General features: G+C 46.6%; 1 protein-coding gene across 3 annotated transcripts in view; it reads left to right on the top strand.

Moving 5' to 3' along the window:
* Positions 1–22,001, top strand: part of LOC119457096 (coagulation factor IX-like) — a 131,769-nt gene that overhangs the window by 43,143 nt on the left and 66,625 nt on the right. The window contains exon 1 of one of the 3 annotated variants that reach the window (XM_037718924.2): positions 9,095–9,358. The exons of the other annotated variants lie outside the window; for them this stretch is intronic. Coding sequence (XP_037574852.1) covers positions 9,242–9,358 — 117 coding nt within the window. The 5' untranslated portion in view covers positions 9,095–9,241. Of the gene's footprint in view, positions 1–9,094; positions 9,359–22,001 lie in introns of those variants that run through there. 3 annotated transcript variants of the gene reach the window in all.

Here is a 22,001-nt window from a genome sequence, read left to right on the forward strand (position 1 = left end):
TCCAACCGTGGTTTTCTTCTTCTTTCTAAATGTTGCATTATAGGTTGGCTTTCTCATTTGGCGCTTTCATTACCGCATGCTTAAAATTTTCTCATCATAACGACAGTCTGCATACATACTCTTCAGTGCGTGCCCCATGCAATCACTTGTTTGTATTGCTATTTCCAATACCTCTGATTACTATTTATAAAATATTTACAACACAGAGGCTGCAAGGCAAACCTTCAGAATATTTCAACTTAGAAAAAAAAACGAGATTTGCAGAAAATAGTGTAATTGTACTCAACACATAGTACGGTAATGTAATTGTGAAACAGTGCCAGGGATGCACACAGAGAAAAGAAACAGCCAGCACGGGGCGCTTACATATTGCATATTAAGCAATACATATTATGAGCAAGATAAGTTATTATAATTATTGTAACACACCAGATTATGCAAAATATGCACAGAAGTGCTGTACTTTGCGTTTGACGCCCTGGAAAACATGTTATAGAAGTATAAGGAGCTGCAAAAAATAATGACAGATTTTTAAGTATTAAACAAAGCTCTGTCGTTGCGTCTAATTTTACAACCTTAGCTTTACTTAGATGAAAAATACTTTTCTGAGGTGGTCCGCACGTAGGTTTATGACGCCCACGTAATGAATGGTCAAATAAACGTAACATTCAAGACCCTGCTACGGCTGCATAGCTGTGGATAGCACATCTGTAATTGATTTCACAATCGATCAGCACTTATTTTGGCTGTTCAATGCATTAAACGTAACTAGTGCTGTCACTTAACTGTTTTGCATTATAGAATACAAAACAAGCTTGGCAAGAAGCGCTAGTGCAATACGGACCTCTTTGAAACAACTTAAGGGGAGGAGGGAAGTGTTTGGCGAAGAGTCATCTTGGATAGGCCAGGGTATCCCTTTTCAAACTGCGTGGTTGTGCTCTTATCTGTCTACATCCCAGAACCCGTCGATTTGGGCTATTCGGCTTCTTGTTAGGGCTGGTTGTAAAGCAAAGAAACGCTGTTGGCGAGAGATGAATAAAGAGGACGAACGCTCGAGATTCACGTTCGAGACTGTTCGTGTGTGTGGCGTGTCGCACGCCACACACACGAACACAGAGGCTCAGCTTGTTTTCTTTCTTTCTTTTTTTTTAAATCTCCATGTTATCGTGCCATAACACGTGCCTATTATAGTGCACAGCGGTATGTTTATAGATATTCTGTTAAGCGCCTCAGCGTTAACATGCTCGTCGTTGCTTTCCTTATTACCTCACGTAACCCACCTCCTCATTGCACAATCGTTTTTTGAAGAAAAGCAGGCGACAGAAGTTGGCAGCACTTCCAACATGATCAAATAAATAAATAAATAAATATTTATAAAGCTTCCTTAGTTTTGGAGAACGGTGCATTGAAACGCAATGCATGTTATGTAAAATGTGCATGGTCCCTTTATTCACAGATTACGACCTGTCCATGGTTTCGGGTCGTTCCCTTTTTTCTTGTTCAGCAGCTTTCTGGATCTTCTGAGGGTGTGCCATTCACAACTGAGAAAAAAGGGTCTTCTGTAGCATCTTTTATATACTTATCATGACGTCTATTGCCTCTTTCTGATTGGTTGGTAAAAAATTACACTCTGGAGTTTTTCATTGCTAAAACCACGATCTCATTGTGAGACACGCCTTAGTGTGAAATTTCAGATTAATTTCAACCACCCGGGGTTTTTAACGTGGACCTAATGCGCGCTACAGAAGCGTTTTCGCATTCCGCCCTCAACGGAATGCGACCACCGCTGCCGGGATTGAACCCGGGACCTCGAGCTCAGCAGCGCAAAGCCTTAGCTACTGGGCTACCGCGGCAGGTAGGTTTGTCGTTCAGAGTACCTTTTTTTCAGTTATTTGCGAAACACAGCTGCTCTTGCTACTGATGAAAGACCCCGTGCCGACGATTTCGGCGCGTTTACATCACTCGCTACTATGCGCATGCGTCATAAATCACGTGAGTGAACTAAGAACACATGTAGCGCACAATTTATAGAAATTCAAACGCCTCAATCGACCGGGGCTGATTAGATATTCATGAGAGTTAAGCGTACGAAAATGGCGTAGAATGTGTGGTCCGAATCATGCACTATATAAAAGTCGGTACAAAACAATCTATTTTTTGGCACACTTTCCCCAAATTGTGGTAGCGCAGCGTTTTGACATCGTGTGCACCTGCGCAGTCAATAGAAGTTAGATCAAAGATACCTCCAAAACTGCAGAATGGGGCTATGGAAGCTTCGCTTTAACAAAAGCAATGCTCACATGAAGACAACTCGATCTATGCCGGAAGGTGTCGGGGTTAGCTTTCATAATCATGCCTTACCTGGATGCAATTTTTCTATTGCTCGTTAGATGCTGGGCTTAAATCACCGCGTTGAACAGCTCGGGAATACTTCGGGAGCAAGTCTCTGCAGCAGAAAAAAAAAAAAACTAATGCTCACAAGGAATCTCAACACCGTCGACTAACAACGTCTTCCCAAGGTCGCGCTATCCTGCGAAGCCTGAGGTATATGAGACTCGACATCTGTCAGATATCCAGCCAGCTGCACTAACATGGGACACTATCGCGAACGAACATCAAAGTCCTACCCATCCCCAAAAATATGAATGGCATCCTACATTCACGAAGGCAGACGACAAGCTCGTGTTGATCATTTAGTCACACCTGACCACGACAACTAATACGTCGACGCAGGTCACGGCTCTGAGAATACTACTACAGCAGTCGTGAGACCAAAAAGCCCGACAACTCACTGTCATGAAGCAGTACCCTCACCTACAGAGGCAGACATTCAGGCTATTGCCGAAGCCATCTGCCTACACACACAAGAAACTGACATTGTCACAATTCGTTCGGACATTCATGGAGCATTACGTGTTTTTACAAAAAAGAACTCCCAGGTCATATCCACGCTGCATTGATTAAATGCATCCACAAACACGGTGTATTACATGTTCTGTTCGTCGGATCTCTCTGAAGCGAACAGCTTCGCCGTGTGCGGCTTTGGCAAATTTAAAGCCTTTATCTGTAGCGATTTTTCTTGAAGTCGCCGCGTCGACCTTTCTTTGTCTCTGGGTAATGGTCTTGTGGTCATGTGCTAATATGGTCGACACGTGACGTCACCACATTTACAACTGTGCCGGTGCCATGGAGTCATCAGAAAGGGGAAAAAAATCTGCGGCGATTTAGCGGTAAATGCAGCAGAATTGCATTAGCATTACGTCGCGCCTCTTTGAGGTCCCGGATCCATGATTTAAACCGAGTTCACCACATTGCAAAGAGTTGTTTGTGCAGAAGCTCACTCGCCACACGTCCTGACTCTACGGGAGCGAAGTGCAAATGACGCCGGTGGTCCGGAGCAGACCACGGACAGTTGCATATATATATATATATATATATATATATATATATATATATATATATATATATATATATGTGTATGTGGTGTGTGTGTGTGTGTGTGTGCGTGCGTGCGTGCGTGCGTGCGTGCGTGCGTGTGTGTGTGTGTGCGTGCGTGCGTGCGTGCGTGCGGCGTGCGTGCGTGCTGCGTGCGTGGTGTGTGTGTGTGTGTGTGTGTGTGTGGTGTGTGTGTGTGCGTGGGTGTGCGTGCTGTTGCGTGCTGTGTGTGTGTGTGTGTGTGTGTGTGTGTGTGTGTGCGTGCGTGCGTGCGTGCGTGCGTGTGTGTGTGTGTGTGTGTGTGTGTGTGTGTGTGTGTGTGTGTGTGTGTGTCCCTTCTTCAAGGGATACAGGGAATGCTGTACATGATACAGAATTTCCTGTATCCCTTGAAAAAGGTCGGTCCACCGACCGAAACTGTTGGGTAAATAAACCTAAGATAACCGCAAAGTTGTGCTTCCCATTTATATATGTATGTACACATACAGATGCACGCTCTTCGGGCTCTCCGATCCATTTTTACATCTATCTCGTGCCGGCTTCCCACACTTCACACAAATACTTTTTTTTCCCCACTTTGATACAACGCATTAAAGAAGACAATCTACGTACGGAAAATCAAATTGTGACCCATGGCAGTGCACGTAGTCCTTATGAGAAATTGAATTGTGTCCCATGGCAGCGGGAATTCTTGACAACGGCACTCACCGGCACTAATACTCAAGGCCTCCTGCAGAAAATAAGCAGCTGTAGACGGATTGAGCTGAAGGAACCGCTTTTACGTAGAATTTACTTGCACTCGCGTCACGTAAGTGCGTGCGTATATGGTTCTGCTCGTGTCGTCCGACGGACTCAAGTGTGGGTCGGAGGATAGAAAAGAAAGCGAAATAACAGAGAACGTGATCCGAAGAATTGGAAGATAACCGTCGCAAAAACAACAGAATCCGGTGGCATAGGGGAATCTGTCAACGGTGCAAGGGCCACCACGAAGGCCGACCCCGGAGCTGGCTCACTCACGACCTCTACCACGCCTCGTCATTACAGTACCGCCGTATCCATTCATTCAGCCAAATGATACTTGTTTTGCTCCCTTGCCTAAACGCACTCTCGCGAGCAGGACCTACATCCGTCCGCACAGACCAGCCGCGTCACCGTCGGGTGAGGCAGCCTCCGACGAGTGTTGATGCTCGTTCCCTTCAAAAGCACAAACCTTTAGGTGAATAAAATGCGTTTGTCATTCGCGCTAAGAGAGGCTGCCCTTCATACAAGGTGAAGGTGACAGAGTCGACGGGCACGGCCGCTTGCCTGCCACTGTACCCAGATGAGGACACATACAGGCAACTTGTCCCTGAGCAATTGGGTGCTTTGTACATTTGGCGTTACAATTATACCCTGCCCCCTTTCTTTTTAATGCGATAAAGGCTTGCCTTAAGGCACAATGTTTGGTGTATATTATATGTGTGCTGTAAGTCCTGTGTTGTGTATGAATTCAAGCAGTGTTTTGTGGTATCTGTTGCAATGTGCCCATCGATCATAGCTAGCCGTGGCACTGTAGCGGAGGCCAGCGTGCAGTATGAGACGGGAGCGTTCCGCTTGCAAGGGTGAACAAGTCCATACTAAGTGGTCGGCATCTACTTTCGTCACTAGAAGGAGACAGTATGGACACGTTGCACTGAGTGAAAAGTTCGGCCGGTTCCATATAAAGGTGAATTCAACGTTCTCCGCTTTAGTATGGTGACAGGAGAAGGAGCGACACACGGTGGGTTAAGAGCGCGTGCGCGGGACGGGACGGGGGGGGGGGGGGGGTTGACGTTGGACGTTAGAAGGGCTGTGTGCCTTGGGGTCTGCAACAATGTTGTGATACTCGAGAAGACACTTGCCGAATAGAGTGCTGCAACCGCCATTCAGGTATAGAACACCGAAAAGTTTACAGTACAAGTTTCGAGAGCCACGGCCTGGAGATATCGACCAGTCGGACAGTCAGTTCAATGCACGTGTCATTTGATACAAATCGCACGTGAATTAGGTCAGTCAGCGTTTGGGCGAAGGCAGGCAGGAAAACCGCACAGTTCGTGATTGGTAGCCATACTCTTGAAGCTGTGTAGGAGTACATAACGACTAGAGAAGCGCAAATGGACACACATACACAGAGAAAGACTCATCAGACAAGAGCAGGAGTGTGTTCGAGTATTCAGGCCCCATAGTCACAGATGACCCGGATCATAAGAAGGAACTTTCAGGATGAATAAAGATGGTTTGGAGCGCACATGGCAAATATCATGGCTCTTTCAAGTCATCAACGGCAGCTTACCAATATCCTTCGAAATAAAACTATGCAATCAGTGTATTGTACTAGTCTATGGGGCTGAAACTCAGAGGATAACAAATAAGCTTGAGTTTAAATATCGTGCCACGAGCGATGGAAGGGAGAATGATGGGCGTAACGTCAAGAGAAATTAAGACAGCAGTGTGGATCGGAGAGTCAACGCGGGCAGCCGAATTTCTAGTTGAGAATAAAATGAACTTGTGTAGGGTCATGTAATGTGTACAACAGATAACCGGTGATCTAACAGAGTGACAGTATGGAGTGCCAAGGGAAGAGAAACTCATTCGAGGATGGCAGAAGATTAACTGGTATGATAAGATTACGAAATTCACATGCATAGACTTGGCCGCTGCAAGACAGGGGTACGTAATTGGAGATCGCTTCGTCCGGCAGTGGGCATAAATAGGCGGCTACTGATGATGATAACAGTGTGTAATGGGAAATTGGAAAAGCAGCTGACACGTACAGGTGCAAATTTGAATAACATTTTTGATGAAGTGCCTCAGTTAAAAAAAAAAAACATACTTTTTTTACGTGCCCAGTAGAAAGACAAGCTGTTGTGTCGACAGTGTGCATATAACAATCAATTATATAAGCTGTGACAATAAGAAGTCTGCTGACGCAAGCGAGCGGCCCTGTACTGAGCAGTAATTCACAATTACTCGCTCAGCAAGTTCACAGCAAACGATCTAAGAAGGGTGAACTTAGAAAGGTAATGCTTTTTTTTTAATGAGCCCGTCTCCTTCGCTAATATTATTTTCACTATAACAATTCGCTGGTGCCTACTCTCTTACTTGGTGCCATGTTTAGCTAGTTAGTTAGTTTGTTTCTTTGTTTCTTTGCTTTCGGAGCTAGGGCGGGTTTCTTGGGCAGGCGATCTTAGGTCCATGGGTGTGAGGGATGAGAGCTTTCTTCGGGCAGTAGGGATTATCTTGTTAGTAGTGATGATGATGGCGGCATCCCTCTTAGCATACCTTTTGTACTCACGTCAACGTAGACCTTGCACGGCATTTGCCACAAGCATACAAAAAGACACCGAACAAATGTCTCTCAAAATAGGGCAGATTTGAGGAGTTGGAACAGGACATCAGGACACCGTCACGGATAAGCTGACCACTGGCTCACATGTATATTAAAACAATTCGGGCGGAACTTCTTGACCAAATTCACAAAAGGATAGGCTGGTGGACTATAGTTGATGTGCAGTGTAGCGCAAACAGAGCACACAAAACGACACAAAACGCCCTCGTCTTTTCCGTCTTCTTGCATGCTCTGTTTGCGGTATGCAGTGTAGATAATTTCATAACCTCGTTGTCCTTTCTCTTATGCTCATTTTGTAGAAAGCAAACAATTTAAAACAAGCGCAGCGCGCTTTCTCTATATGATCCAAACCAGGCAAATATGCTCTACCGTGCTGGTCTGACGCGGAACAATAGCCATCCAAAAAATTTATCGGCAGGAAAGTAAAGCAAATTTTCTTGCTTTTGTTTGTCAGCACGCTCTGCTGAATAAAAATATGAAAGGGAACTTTCCCAACGGTATACATCTAAGACACTTTTAGGTATGCCATGAACTTTCCCCGATCGGAGCATAGCCACGAACTGAAAAGCGTAAACGACTTCATTTTTACGATTTCCGCGAGTTGCCTACCATTAGCGAAAAATTTGTCCAGCGAACAATTCGCGCTCGTTCCACAGTAGACATGCTGTCCTTCAGCATGGAGAAATTTACTGTCCGCGAATTATTCCCACACTTAAACAAGACCGTGAACTAGAAATATCGAGCTCGTTAATAAATTTTCGCTTACAGTATCATGAAGCGCGATGTATGAAGTTACGACCGGTAAGCATCGGAACAACAAATGGAATATCCGCGCCTCTCGTACGCAGGGAAATAAGGAATATGTGGGACTCAGCATACTAAGAAACCAGCAAGAGAAAAAAGAATGTACTTCAGAATTAAAAAAAAAAAGTGTTCATGTAACACACACCTCTCGCAAGGCGACCTTTGCCTCGATCATTAGGCCTGTGGGTCATGTGCTGGCTGCATTCACTGCTCGTCGACAGTGTCTTGAAGATAGACGCACTACACGAGTATAATATATAATGAGGGTAATTAAGCAAGTCTTCTTTTCTCTTTTTCACAATATACGCTCTCGCTACCTTGTGGGCGTGTCCTTTATTACACGAAAGTGGGATTCATAGCATTTTATGAAAGCTTTTCTTTTTGTTTTGTCGCGGTGTAGGTTTCGTGAGTCCAAATTTAACAACTGACGCGTCAGCGGTTGGCTGGTAAAATTCCAGCATACTACGGAGCGCATGCACACGCGTACTTATTCAAGTGGCTATAGCTGCTCAGTGCTGCCTGTTAATTCCAGGAAAGAGCGTAACGTAGTCCATGAGCTGTTTCCCACCCTGCTTTTCTGCAGTGCAAATCTTTTCGTTCGACATTGGAGAATGCGCCATCGGGAGATTTAATATCGGAAAAGCCAAGCGCGAAGACGCACAAAAGGACCGTCAAGTGACGTCAGTACAGAAACATGCGAATGGAAGTTTCCGCATTGGCGCAAACCTTTCTTTGATCAAAACGGAAAAGAGCCAACATGGTGGGCTGACACTATTTCTAGAGATTGTGCGGCTACAAGCCTTTTATAACTGCGCTCCGTTTGTATAGCAGATAGCTAAATTAAGTGCTCGCGCCGAGAAGTTCCCAACGCTAGAGCCGTGACAGTCGGTGGCGTCGGGGAGCGGTTTGACCTCGTTCGGTCTGGGAGTCGAGAAAGTGTATCAAGCGCCGCAGCGCTGATTTGATCTGGGTGACACGACCCTTGTGAAGACCCTCTTTTCGCCGCGAGCAACGTGGAATCCCCCGCTCCGGCGCGGTGTCCCTTTAGCGTGTGAGACGCGGCCGTTTGCCGCGGGTGTCTCAAGGAGCACGCAGCAAAAACAAACTGCGTCAGCTCAGCTCACTCTTCTCCCCAGGTAGCCACCGCATTCCGAGAGTCACAAATTTTTTGGCGACACTAGCCAAGAAACAGAACGAAATGAGTGATTTCGGGATCGGTTTCCTAGTAGTTTCCTCTGAAACGGCAAAGGGTCGTGTTGGGTGGCACGCGCCGGTCACGACGGATCCCTGGGGATGAAGGGGGAAATTGTCTCCTATGCTGGTAAGGAGGGACAACCGCGCATTACGAGTGGCGCGGTTCCGAGGCGGTGGTCGCGCACTGTGGCAGTTGCGTCGAGCACGCCAGCGTCGTCCGTCGGTGTTGGCGCAGCATCGGCGCCGGCGCTCGGTGCACCAGATAACCTGCCGCAGCACGACTGCGGCAGCGCATCTGCGGAGAGGCCTAACGAGCCCCTCCTCCCCGACCGAAGCGCTGTCGTCATTTGGAAGCGCATCTGTTCCCCTTCCTGCCTATGCCTGGCCGCGAGCCGTGCAGCAGCCACTCGGCCGCAGACGGTCCGCCGACGACGCGAGCCCATGCCGCGACCTGCCGCCGCCGCCCTCGCCTCCTCGGGACTCCTGGTCCTGCTGCTGTACGCCCTCGCGGACACCGCGGCCGGAGCGATCTCCCTGTCCAAGGCCGAGGTCGACGAGGTGAGCACTGCCCGCGCTCTTGGCGTTGCGTCACACGCTCGCTCCGTTTTCTCACTCCTCGCTTTCGATCACACCTCGAGAAGACCACGTGCCGCGCGCCATCTCGTCGTTGGAAAGAAGGAACCCAGTTGCCGTGATCGAGTGTGACCGCCGCAAACCGGCAGCGCTGCCAGATACCAACCTAATAGAGTTAATTATGACGCTTAACGCTGCCTTGTGAACCAGAGCAACTGAACGGGTTTATTACAGATAAGAATCGACTGACTGTTGTACGAAAGTGCGTTTTCTAGTGTTGCTCAGTAACTGTCCACATTCGCTTACAATGGGGATATCTTCGATTCTCTTCATTTAGTCGTATACGCGCGCCACTAAGCTCTTTTACCGAAGAGCCTGAAGTGCAGTTTAATTTACAGATGTAAAAAAAGTTAAGTTCCATCTGAAAGTTAAAACATTTTTTTTCTTTGTTTTTGCTCCTAAAGAATTCATAAAGGTAAAGATGGCACTTTTAAACGCTCCAAATAAGTTCTCAGTAGAGCTCATGTCTGTCTCGGCTAGCGGGAGGGAACGTTCAAATCATTTAACACTCCTGTTCGCCCCATGGAATTCACCACTATTCCCAGCTCGCAACATATGGCGTTCTACACTCGTCAAAGTCTTTACGTAAAACAAAAATTTGGCACCAGAAAAGCATCCGGTGCAAGAAACCTGCATAGTCCTATACTAACCACATCAAGGAAAGGCGCTGGCGAAGGAGTGCGTTACAGTAACGAAATTAAAAAGAAGTATAAAAATAACGAACAAAGCAGAGTAACGTGTTGTGTGCTGTTGCAGTGACAAGAACCGCCGCAGTGGCGGATGCTGAGTTGTTTCCTTCAGAATGTGTTGGCGGATGTCACCGTGAAACGTGTTGTAAACAGCACAGGTATATTCAGTAGACCTAAGAATTCGCGCTTTGCTCTTGGTAAGACCAAGCGCCTCCAAGCTATGCTTGAAGCTCTTTTCTATATCGAAGACAGCTTCAAGTACACATGCGGCAACTCAAGTTATCCCTCTTTTTTTTATATATATATATAACTGTCGGCTTGATCCGGTTAATTATGTATAGTTGTTTGATATGGCTATCCGCTTCTTTTAAGCAGAGAGTGAAATGCATTAATACTGATGAAGGCTTTCCTAGCCCGAATGACGCGACATTGATTGCTGTGCACAAATGAACATTTCTGATGCGATGTCCCACCATAAGCACGTTACATGCGCGGCATACGCGCATGTAACGCATTTCTATAGCGTAAGGGATGTGCAGCTCATAAGCCTCACACTGACGAACAGCCGCTTGTCTACGTGTGTCGTCCTGCAAATGACATTGTTTAAAGTTTGCTGTTGAGATGCACGTTCGCGGGTTGCAACAGATGAATTTCACTCCCAAACTGTTTTACCATGTGGTGTTACTGTACGCAGTTTTTGAGAAGGGAGCATTGAACTTTACTTGTTTTTTTCTTAACAGAGTAGAGGAAGTAGGTAGAAGAAGCAACATATCTTGCTTGGTTCCCGTTCTCCACATTTCCCGGCAGCGAACGCGGCACCAAAGAGTAGCACATCGTATACACATTACAGAAGTAGTGTCCACCATATCCACTACAGGGGCAGTCATAACAAGTGGCGTAACTAGCCCGACACCTTCTGCCCATGAACTTACTATATTATCCAGGAATGTTCATAAAAATCAAGTTGACCATAAAGAGAAAAGCATTAGTCGCTTCTCAATAAAATAAAGCCGACTGTCAACGATGAACGCAGTGCCGGCCGCTACTATAGCTTCACTCGGGATTTTCTTCACCAGTACTGTGCCCTGTTCCCAGATAGAATGCGTCAGAAATCTGGAAACGCAAGGGGAAAGTGACAAATACAGCTTCATGGTAAAAAAAAAAAAAAAAAAAGCACGCAGAGGCAGCGAAAAAGTAACGCGGCAGAAAGATACTCTCTACCAGCGCCTTTGCCCAGACAATCCTTTGCCATTGCCTCTGCTGTTGTTCGAATGCTTTTTGCTCTGACGAATTAGCGGATGCGAAGCTTCTGCGAGACCTCAAATGCAGTCTAAGGAGCTCGCGCCTTCAATCTCACCGGCAGATACAAGTTGCGTCCATAACGCCACCGACGTGCACGAGCACTGTTCGTTTGACAAAGCCCGACGCAGACGAGATTAGGACCGAGGCTTTCGCTTCCACATTGATGCAGCTGTGTGGGGCAGAACAGCTGCGAGAGGAGAAATCGCTCTGTCCGAGGAATTTACGGCGACGCACGCATACCAGACCATACCGACAACGGCCGGCGGCATGGGTTTCGCGCTCGGGGTCATAGAGCACGTGCCGTCACTCGTAGTGTTTGTGGAGTTGTTTGCGAAGGAGGTACAGGGCCGCTGAACGCGTCGCGATCTCTTTCTTATAGCTCAGTGTCAGGGGCTCGGCTAGCAAGTGATTTTTCTATTCGCACTGACGATGATGATGATTATGATGGTGATGGTGATGGTGGTGGCGATTTCTATTGGAATCCCCCTTTGAAACAGGGCGGCAAGAACCAGTCACCTAGACTGCTTGAGCTAATCAGGTTTTGCTACATATATTGGAGTCTAGTACCTTCCTTATCTCTCCTTAGTCATCTTTCTCTCCATAAAACCTGTGCCTGTAACAAATCCGACTCTCTCAATTTCTTCCTTCCTTTTTTTTTTCGTCCAATACTCTAAACGTCTCTCGCTTACCTCGACTGCTGGTCAGTTCGCGCTTCCATCCGCTTTTAGTCCCTGCGCTTATGGAAGGTGGACGCTTCCTACGGTTCCTGCAAGCTGAATATGTTGGTATTCCGTTACAATGTACTGAGTTGTCGCCAGATTTTTGCTGCAGCAGACGCATGCTTCATATTGTTGCGAATATTTGCTCCGGTACGTTTCTGGCCTCAGGCAGCAAGCTCGGGCGTCAAATAGCTAGGCACTGCGCTTTGTGCTACCGTACATGTTTTCCCTCCTATTTGTTGCCGTATTTGGCGATTCCCGATTTATTTGTGGCCTAGATATTCAGGGTGATCATTTTTTATATATGCGCCATCAAACTCGCCGTAATATGCTATGTTGTTCCACTTACTTTTCTTTATTCTTCTTTCTGGGGTTTTACGTGCCGAAACCAGCTCTGATTATGAGGCACGCAGTAGTGGAGGGCTCCGGATTAATTTTGACCACTGCAACGCAAGCACACGGGCGTTTTTGCATTTCGCCTCCATCGAAATGCGGCCGCCGCGGCCGGGATTCGATCCCGCGATCTCGTGCTCAGCAGCGCAACGCCTTAGCTGACTGAGCCACCCCGGCGGGTGTTCCACTTACTTTTATAACAAACATTATATTTTATGCATTGAAGCACGAAAGTAACTGGAAGGCCCATGTGTGTCCGTCCCACACGTTCGGAAATAATATCTCCGAACAGGTGTAATCCTGGAAATTTATTTCAAGTCGATACGTCTTGCAAACTCCCTGGCTACAATTTGTAAATTGCAATATGTGCCGTAGAGTAATTAATTACGAAGTAATTTGTGAATTTTAGTTAATAAGCCAATTATGTGTTCCGGCCGATTTATCCTGCTAGTGATGTCCGTCTCTTCGAATAATACAGCTGAAACACAAAAATTACGTTATCTGCCATAGGCGACTTTCAAAAATTACATAAAACTTAAAAATGATCATCCCGTGTCTCGCTTCATTGCATCCCCTTTGCATTCGCAAGTTTTTCTAAATCCTCTGCATTGTCTGCTAGAGCAGCATTATATGTAGTCCACAGGGTGTCTCGACGTGCTCTCTCCACACGGAGAGGCAGCGGAGAGAGCGCATCGAGGCACCCTAGCCGTTCATATACGCTGGCGCCACCGCGCGGATTTTCTCCCAAGCCGTAGAGCGATGATTGGTTCACGGCTTATGCGGTTTCCGCAGCGTTTCAGTGCTCTTCGGAATGGTGAAAAGCGATCGACGGGCGAAAAATAACCGCATGTTCATTGTGCCTCGGTGCTAAAGTAATGAAATATCGGTGAAAATAAGCCTGCAACATTTTCCGAAGGTTCAGAAACGAAACAAGTTGTGGCCGATAAAGCGGCGGACTGGGGAAGAATGTGAGCGATGAAATGGTCGTGTGCGCAGAGTATTTCAAGAAGGCTTTTCATGGGGCCACCTTGGTTAGGGGTTTTTTAATGTTGCGCCGCATTCAGTGTTTCTGCTTCGCTTTTCTTGTGAGCTAATTGTGAAACACTGTGGAAAATGAGTTGAAATCGTTGGGAATGCGGCTGACGAGGAATGATGCTCCTTCAAAAGTATACAATTTAGTCAATATGCAATATTCAACTAAAAAGTGTGACCTTAAAACGTCGCCCTTTTACGAAATCACCTTATAGTACGAAAAAACACTAATCGCAGACGTTGACTGTCGTGACAGCGCGTGCTGGCAGAGCTGATCGTATCGCGCGCAGCTTCTTGTTTTGGCACTGCTAAACTAGGCCCGTATTTACAAAAAAAATTATTAGTATGCATTATTAGTAAAGGCTGCGTCCAATGGTAAGCAGTACTTACGAAAGAAAAGCTTTGTGAATTCAGTCCCTGTTTCCTCGTTAGTTACGGATTCTCAAAGAGCATTGCACAGCTCGGCTTATGCAGTGAGACATGCGTCTCGTCGTGAATGCACGTGACGTTTATTGTAAGTAGCATTATGACTGCCAGCGCTAGCTTCGCTCAACAATAAGCAGTACCATGGTCACCATTCGACTAAGTGTTCGGCGCTTACTCTAGACCAGTAAAGAGATATTTGAAAACACGACAAAAAATGTACTCGTGTTTACAACACCGGTTCCGCCGCAAACTTCTACGTTGATCCGATGCGGCGATCTTTTTACAGCGCTTGTTATTTGCAAGCAAAGAGACTGAACGTGGACTACGTTGCTCGCGGTCTCCTCAATTCGATGATATGTAACGCGGAGGGCGTTAAATGCAACCTCACGTTCGCTGAGACACATTTGCGTTTCTTTAGAACGGAGTTTGCTGAGCTACACTAAAGGCCACTTGCTTCTCGAGACGCGCGTGTTTCCTTGAGCCCTCCTTGTCACCTCTTTCTCTGATATATGTCAACTTCCGCTGCGCCACCTATGTAGGTGCAGGAAAGCGCGATATGTCCATGGCTGCCGAGTTCGTCTCTTTCGCTGGAGTCTATTCTTGCGAGCCGTTCATGTCGGCCTACGAACCGCTCCGAAAATTCTGGGCCAGGCACACCAACATATAGCCTTCGACAATGACAAGCGACTGTCTGTTTACGGCCCTCGCTAACGCTTAACCACCTGCTGAGGGATGTAACAACGTCCTCGCACTGCAGAGAAAATATTCCGCGCTGTCGCTGCCCGCATGACTCTCTCTATGCCACGTATATAACTTCATTTCACATTTGATAAACACATCAAAAGTAGTTTTTTTAGTGACGTAGGTTAAGTCCACGTACGCTCTATTCCGCGATGAAGGCAGAATCTGATTGATCATAAACTCATTTTCGCTGCGATAAAAGCGAGCGAGGCCTGAGAGGATAGCTCGTGGGCCTAATTAAAAGCATGTACACCATGAACGACATGTCGCTGATATGCGCAGCACACTTAATTTCGCCTAATGTCGCAATAACGGCTTCGGTTAGACCCAGACGACGTCGAACAAAAAACAAGCGCTGCTATGCACGCAGCATTCGAATCAACGGCCCGCTGGTTATGGAAGTGACAGTTGGCGAGGGAAGACAAGTACACATTCCGCGCGCCATGGGAGCACTGCTCAGACGTGGCCAGCAAGTGTGTTGCACGGTGCAACGCGCTGGGGACGTCGCCCAGTGGGTGCGGCCTGGAAGTGTGGTCACTCGCCAGCCCACATAGATGGCCTGCATACAAGAGCAATCATTCCGCTAACTGATGACGGATGGTAGGTTTGCCGACCGCCTCCCCACTTTCATTGTCGCCCCTACGTGATTGAGCGCGATTGCCGACGTTTGACGGCGCCCTCAACAAAGTAGTAGGAGCACGGTATCAAGTGAGAATGAATTAAGCAGGAAACAATTTCAGGGGCATATGGACACAGGTTGAAACGGCGCGAGAGCAGAACGCTGTAAAAGCGGACTCATCGCAGGGACAGCATTTGTCAAAGTTCGCAGGCGCATGGTCGCAGCTCTCTTGATGCATCCATATGGGAGGATAAGTTAGAATTTTGGGCCGTGCGATTGGTATGTGTTACCTATGGCTCCCCATCGCATGCATGACGTACGTCTGATTCCTTTGTTTACTGACATAATAGACAGGTGTTTCATCCATAGTTAGCGGCAGATCTGCGTTGAATTGGCGAGATAAACTCACAGATTAGCAAATGCACCACAAGCAGCGCACAAGAAATATTTGAGCCAATTCATGGCTCGAATGTTTGTAGTGCAGTTTTTGTTCACGTTCGTGTTGTGAAGGTGAACTTGGCACGTGTTCTATTAACAGCGTGTTCATTTCGGTTGCTGATTGGCACATCTTGTCGAACAGCAAAATCTTGAACAGCGTGACACAGGACAAAGAAAAGAGGCACAGAACAGAGTGGATTTGAAAACATGGAGGCAAAGGTTGGGTTGGTCTGTTCTGGCTGATGTGCGCATAGCGGAGTCACGCAACAAACTGCGCAAAATAGCGCAAGAGGAAGACAGAGTCGGCGGCAGTCTACGCGGAAATGGACATCTCGGCAGTATCACTCGCTTCTCAAACGGCCATTCGGCCGCTCGTATTGGTGTACACTGTTGTCACTGTCCCGCTGCGAGCATCGCTCGTACACTTGTCTCACGGTAGAGAACAAAAAGCCGCACGATCAATCAATCAAGCAAGCAAGCAATCAGTTTTTTTTAATGTTAGTAGTGAGATAAGAATTACAAGCGCCATATATATAGAAGGAGGTCCCGTAGTTAGAAACTCAATCGGGACCTCGTCAATGAATGAATGAATCATTTTTTTTAAATTCTTCATTAAGAAAATAATTTTCTGGCCATTATAGGTGCCCAGTGCTTGTTATTCTAGCGGACAGTGGTAGAACTTCTCAATGCAATACAAAAATAACCTTAGAATTATTTTTAAATATTTCTACATTTTCTACCCTGAACGCCGCAGCCTGCTACGGGAAGACCCCGGGTCATCGGTAAGTGCACAGACGGCTATGTAGAGACCTCGTGAGCCCGGGTCCAAGCGCCCGTCAAGCTCGCTCCCTAGCCGCCTTCTCTCGTTCGAAAGGCCGACGTGTGTTCGCAGCTTTCGCTGCTCTTTCTATCTCTCTTCTTCTTTCTTTCTTTTTTCCCCTTCTTCGTCGATGCACCGTGTGCCTAGCCAATTGGCGCTTTTTTTAATTTATTATCATTATTTTTCTGTTGCGAAGCTGCAGCGCTTGCATCAAATTTCAGCAGCTAGTCGTCGTCCGTGCTGTCTTTGCTCCCATCATACGATGCACCACGCTCGCGCACTTCCCACTCCTTCTATTCCTCCTCTTCGCACAGCGGTATCACAAAGATTCATCATTACACACAAATCTGAGCGACTAAATTCTGAAATAATGATTGTTTTGTTAGTGTAATTAAATAGTGGAATAAATTTGTGCTCTACATGTTCATTTGATGCAACTTCAAATAAACAGAAATTTCTGGGGCCGAATTGACAAAGCTTTTCATTCATAAGTACTGTTTGCCATTGCGCCTATACTATAAGATCGGCTGACATCTGCTCTTATGAATAGCGTTAGCGTTAGAACATTTTTGTGAATACGGGCAGCTGATGTTTTTACCTTAGGACAAAAAAAAATGCGTATGGACCCTTTCTATGCTTACACACACTCAAATGACTTCCGATTAAGCCCTCTGGAACCGCACAAGTTACAATAGCCCCTATAGAGCTCTCCAGGTGGCACGAGTTTTGCTGCAGATATAGAATGTTTGACAAATACATACAGACATGAGCTTGAGCTGGACGCATGGGGCACCTACCTTATATCTGAACCCATCAAGACCATCTACATTCGATCGATTCTTTAACAGTACGGCGCGAGCGTCCAATGGCCGGAGGGTAAACGCCTTCTAATGGCGCGAAGCGACGCAATCGGCAGGAAAAAAAGAGACGAGCAATAGATAAACAAGTTCTTGCGGATCTGGTCGCTTCGCGCCGTTATAGAAGGCGCTCACCGGCCGGCTAGTCGATGCTTGCGTGGTATTGTTAAAGAATCGGTCGAATGTACCTATAGTTAACTATATGAGGCAACATATTATTTTTCATTCGCTGACTTGGCTGAGAAAAATGCATGACCGGAAGATTTCTGTGGTCATGACACGGCGCTGATAAAATGGGTCTATAGTACATCAGCTTGTGCTGTCCATCTAAACTGTGGCCTTTCGACATTTGACAGTGAAATTGAGAAAAAAAGAGAGATTTAAATAGGACTGATTAAAACGGACCCGAAATAAAAAAAGTAATCAAAGCACGAAAATTAAATTACTCCTTTGGAGTAGTGAGGATTACTTTACAACGCAGTTAGAAAAAAAAACGCGGGAAAATTGTTACGTGGCTGAGAATGAGCCATGTTAAGTATGAAGAAGATCTGAGTGCCAAAAGGTGGATATACACGCCAGAAAGCCGACGAGGAGCGCGTTCTTCTCGAGTGTGTCTGTCTTTTTCTTGCGCCAGGTCCATGTTGTTAACCAATTTTCCCAACCACAGGCTATATTGAAGCTTCTTAAGTACTATGCAGGTAGAATGCAAGGATTAATTTCTCTCCATTCTACTGCTTTCTCATCATGTTTGACGGCCAGCCGATCCTGGTGATAACGCTGGCGGAACGCCGCCCTGACCACTGACGAAGCACGATAAAGAAGTGCATTGTAATAGAATATCGTTACATCATCCCTGCGCTGGTTTTTCATTTTATTTTTCTAATCCCTCTCACAAATTCAACTGTGTCTAATTGTAAGCTCTCTTAGAGATATTTACAGGAAGTCTGCGGGAGACCCTTAGGAAACACCCCGTAGCGTTACCAAAACAAAAAGAAAAAGAAAAGAAATTCGATAATCCCTAACGCGAAATTTGAGCGCATCTCTAGTCACCCTGTTCGCGGCGATCCCGTGGGCGCTGCCATGTTTGATCACGTGGTGACGCGTCCATTGCTTGCCTCCGTTGCCTCCGTGTTTACAAGAGATGTATATGACGCTGGTGCGGCTTAGCAAACCTCTGTTTCGGGAGATATCGTAGACGTTGAGTGGGCGGACGACACGAAGTTTTGGCCAACGCCTCAGAGAACATGCAAAAGCGCTTTCGGTGCTGATCAAGTTATGTCCAAACGGCGCGAGCAGCGTATATAGTGCTTGTTCTAAAAGTGTGGCTAAATATGTATTTCCAAGCTATCCAAGCTTTCCGCCCATGAACTGAATCAGGATAAGTGTGTTTTGGTTGTCGTTATTTATTTGGCAAATATTTTGAAGCAGCGGTTTGTCACGTTTCTGACTCAGTAAAGTTCTTCGGTGCCATCACTATCTGATTTTTTTCCTGCCTAATTGCTCGCGAGTGTGCTCAGTTCCTATAGATTTGTTCTTTCTGCGCACAAGGCTTGAAACGTAGCTGTTTTGCACATTGTAATACGTTGTAGCAAGGATGTATTATCGCTAGTAACTCGCTTACTCTTGTGCACCGTCACTAAACATTCAGCTTCGACCATTCGTGCGCTATGTGTATTACCGTGACTTATTGTGCGTATGTATAGTGCGCGTATATTCAAGTGTGCGCCCATTCACTATTTCTTGATACGTTGGCGATAGAGTGGGCGTAAGTTTCTGTGCCAGTTGGGGTAGATGTGTGTAGATACTGTGCGCGAAAATTACTATGACAGGAAGCCGCGCTACTCCCTTTGTTTAACGAGCGGTACTCACTCTTGCTGACGTTCCGGGGCTGAAGCCCTTTCCTTGAAGGTTAGCGATACAACGCTGGCGGATGAGCAAATTTCTGTATTCTCGAGGAAAGCCGTACACCTAGAAGTGCCGATAACACGTACGGAGAGTTGCAGCAGCGGTCAGCGAACTTGGCCACACAGATTCATTCTATTCCTTAATGTACTAGTCACTATTTTTGCCGCCAACTACTGCACACGTATTCAATTCACATGATTCAATCCAGCATGATTGGAGCACAGTGCGTGAGCGAAAACTCAGTTGCATTTCCGACAGCTGATCACACAGAAGCAAGGTAGAAGCGGTAATGGTTTCCTATTGGTGCGCGGTCGCTGAGGAGACGTTATATATGGCGCGCCGCCGTGATCGCCATCTCGTTTCTCTAAAACAAACTGCTCCGCGAAAAGGGCCAATACGTGTTTTCTTTTCGCGATATATATATTGGCTGGTGCAGACAATCTGTCTCGTGTGGCACGTTGCAAACGGAGCGAAGTGTGGCGCTACTTCCTAGCTAATCAGTAGATCGTGAGAGGCAGCGCGTGGGTGACGCGTGGGCGCGATTCACAGCAGCCGCTGCAGACAGACTTTTGCTCATGGAGCGCTTTGTTTCCATATAGTGGTATCGGTGGCGTCATCGGTGAACAGACGACGCGTGCTACTCTGGCGTCATCTCGTAGCCATTGTAGCCGCAGAGCCCGTCTTGCTCGGCACCATGCTTTTGTTCTCACCCTTTCGCCATACCATCCTCCTCCGCTTTCCTCCTCGCACTCTCTTCACTATCACCGTCTTTCATCCCCTCTGCGCTCCGCGTTCGCTCTTTCATCCTTCGCTCTGCTCGTTCGTTCGTTTACGCCGAGGACGCCGACACTCGCCGCAGGAACGGGCGCCTAGGAGCGCTGCGCTCTATAAAAGAAAGAATGACGCGAAAGCCAAACGCTGCTCAGCCATATCGACCAAAAAAGCTGAATGCGAAAATTCCGCAAAGGGCAACCGTTTAACTGCACGACTTCAAACCTGTTTCAGCACTATTTTAGGGCATATACAATGACTGACTGACAGGATATGACAGATGCAAGTTTCCTCCAGTGTGCGCGCCCATTTTTGTGGTGCTCTTATTAATGCGAAAGAGCGTTATATGCCCCATTACGCGAAAATCCGTCGGCGTGACCGAAGGATGGTACCAAAAATGGCAGACGCCAGAAAGAGTAAAAACGCGTAAAAAAATGCTCGTATTGGCGTCACATTGCTCAGGGAGGTTTCCTGTAAACAAAGTAAATTAATGGCTTTGAAAAGAAGATTTGGTACATTTCGGTCTAGGTGGTAATAGAACCCGCACCTCCGGGGTACGAGACGATCAAGCTTCCCCAGTGCCACGGCGGTTTCACGGTTATGGCTTACTAAAAGTGTGCCTAGTGTGTGCGTTCATGAGCGCGTTCATGACGTTCCGAGGTCGACAAACGGTATAATGATTTCGCATTCGCGCACGTAAGCAATCTTAAGTGCCTCGGGCAATTTTTTTTTACCATTTTCCATTTTACAATTTCCAAACTATTTTCGCGGACAACACGATAGCCGTCCATACTATCTCACGCTACATTATCGCTGTCATTACCATCGTTCTCTCTCACCATCTTGTGGGTTTCGCATTACTGTGCAGTTTTTACAGCTCAAAAACTACTTCATGCGACTAATTGATTAGATAAATGTTTCTTCAATCCAGTAGCTAGCTCTTGCTATTTCATCTTTGTAGAGCTCATTATCAACGGCGATTAGCGATTACAGCCTACATAAGCCACAACCAAATAAACTTTACAAACATTGTGTTTACTTATGATTATCAAATTAATCTCAGGCAGTGTTGGCCAAATGCGGTGCAGTAACCTCGACAAGTACAACGTTCTGCAGCGCTTGTCGCTGACGCAGCTGTTTTTGACTCGCCCAACCAAGCGAAAGCGCATTGGCACTGTCCCTTCGCAGCACGTGCAACCATCACGAGACTCAGCCAGTCATGCGCATTCATGCGATGCATTTTCCTTTTATTCGATGCGCCTGTGAATGTGTTCTGCTCTGCCGCCCAAAAAAACCTGCCAATGGTGACACACGCGAGCGCCTCTTCTGCTTTCTGGTTGTCTTTCCAATATGAACGTTCACAAAGGCCAAGTTTACCTGCTTCTGCGCTTTATTTCATGCACGTCTGGCTCTATACTTAATTTACCCTAACTTCCTGAACAGTGCTCGCCTGTGTACCTTACTTCGTCCTCGTCTGCTTTAGAACTGTTTGTGCGATATGACAACTCTTTATGGTGCAGAAGGCCCAGTGCCTTTAGCACCATTAGTTAACATTTATATATCTTTGAGAGAAGCTTCGTTGTGTTCACGTCGTCTGCTGCGCAGTGAACACATTGACCGCTGATAAACACGCAAAATATTCCACGTGGAAGAGCTAGCTCAAATGATAGCACACTGTTATTTTTCGCTCATGCAGCCAAGCTTAATTGGTTGAAATATTAACACATAGTCTGCCTGAAATATTAGCACGGGGTCATTTTTCGCTGATGCAATCAAACCTTTAACATCTTTTGAGCTTTCTGGACGCTTGTTTACAACGATGTTCCGTGTCATACCGGCAGCATCGAAGCAACCAT

Source organism: Dermacentor silvarum, chromosome 1 (assembly GCF_013339745.2).
Source record: "Dermacentor silvarum isolate Dsil-2018 chromosome 1, BIME_Dsil_1.4, whole genome shotgun sequence".
Classification (NCBI taxonomy): domain Eukaryota; kingdom Metazoa; phylum Arthropoda; class Arachnida; order Ixodida; family Ixodidae; genus Dermacentor; species Dermacentor silvarum.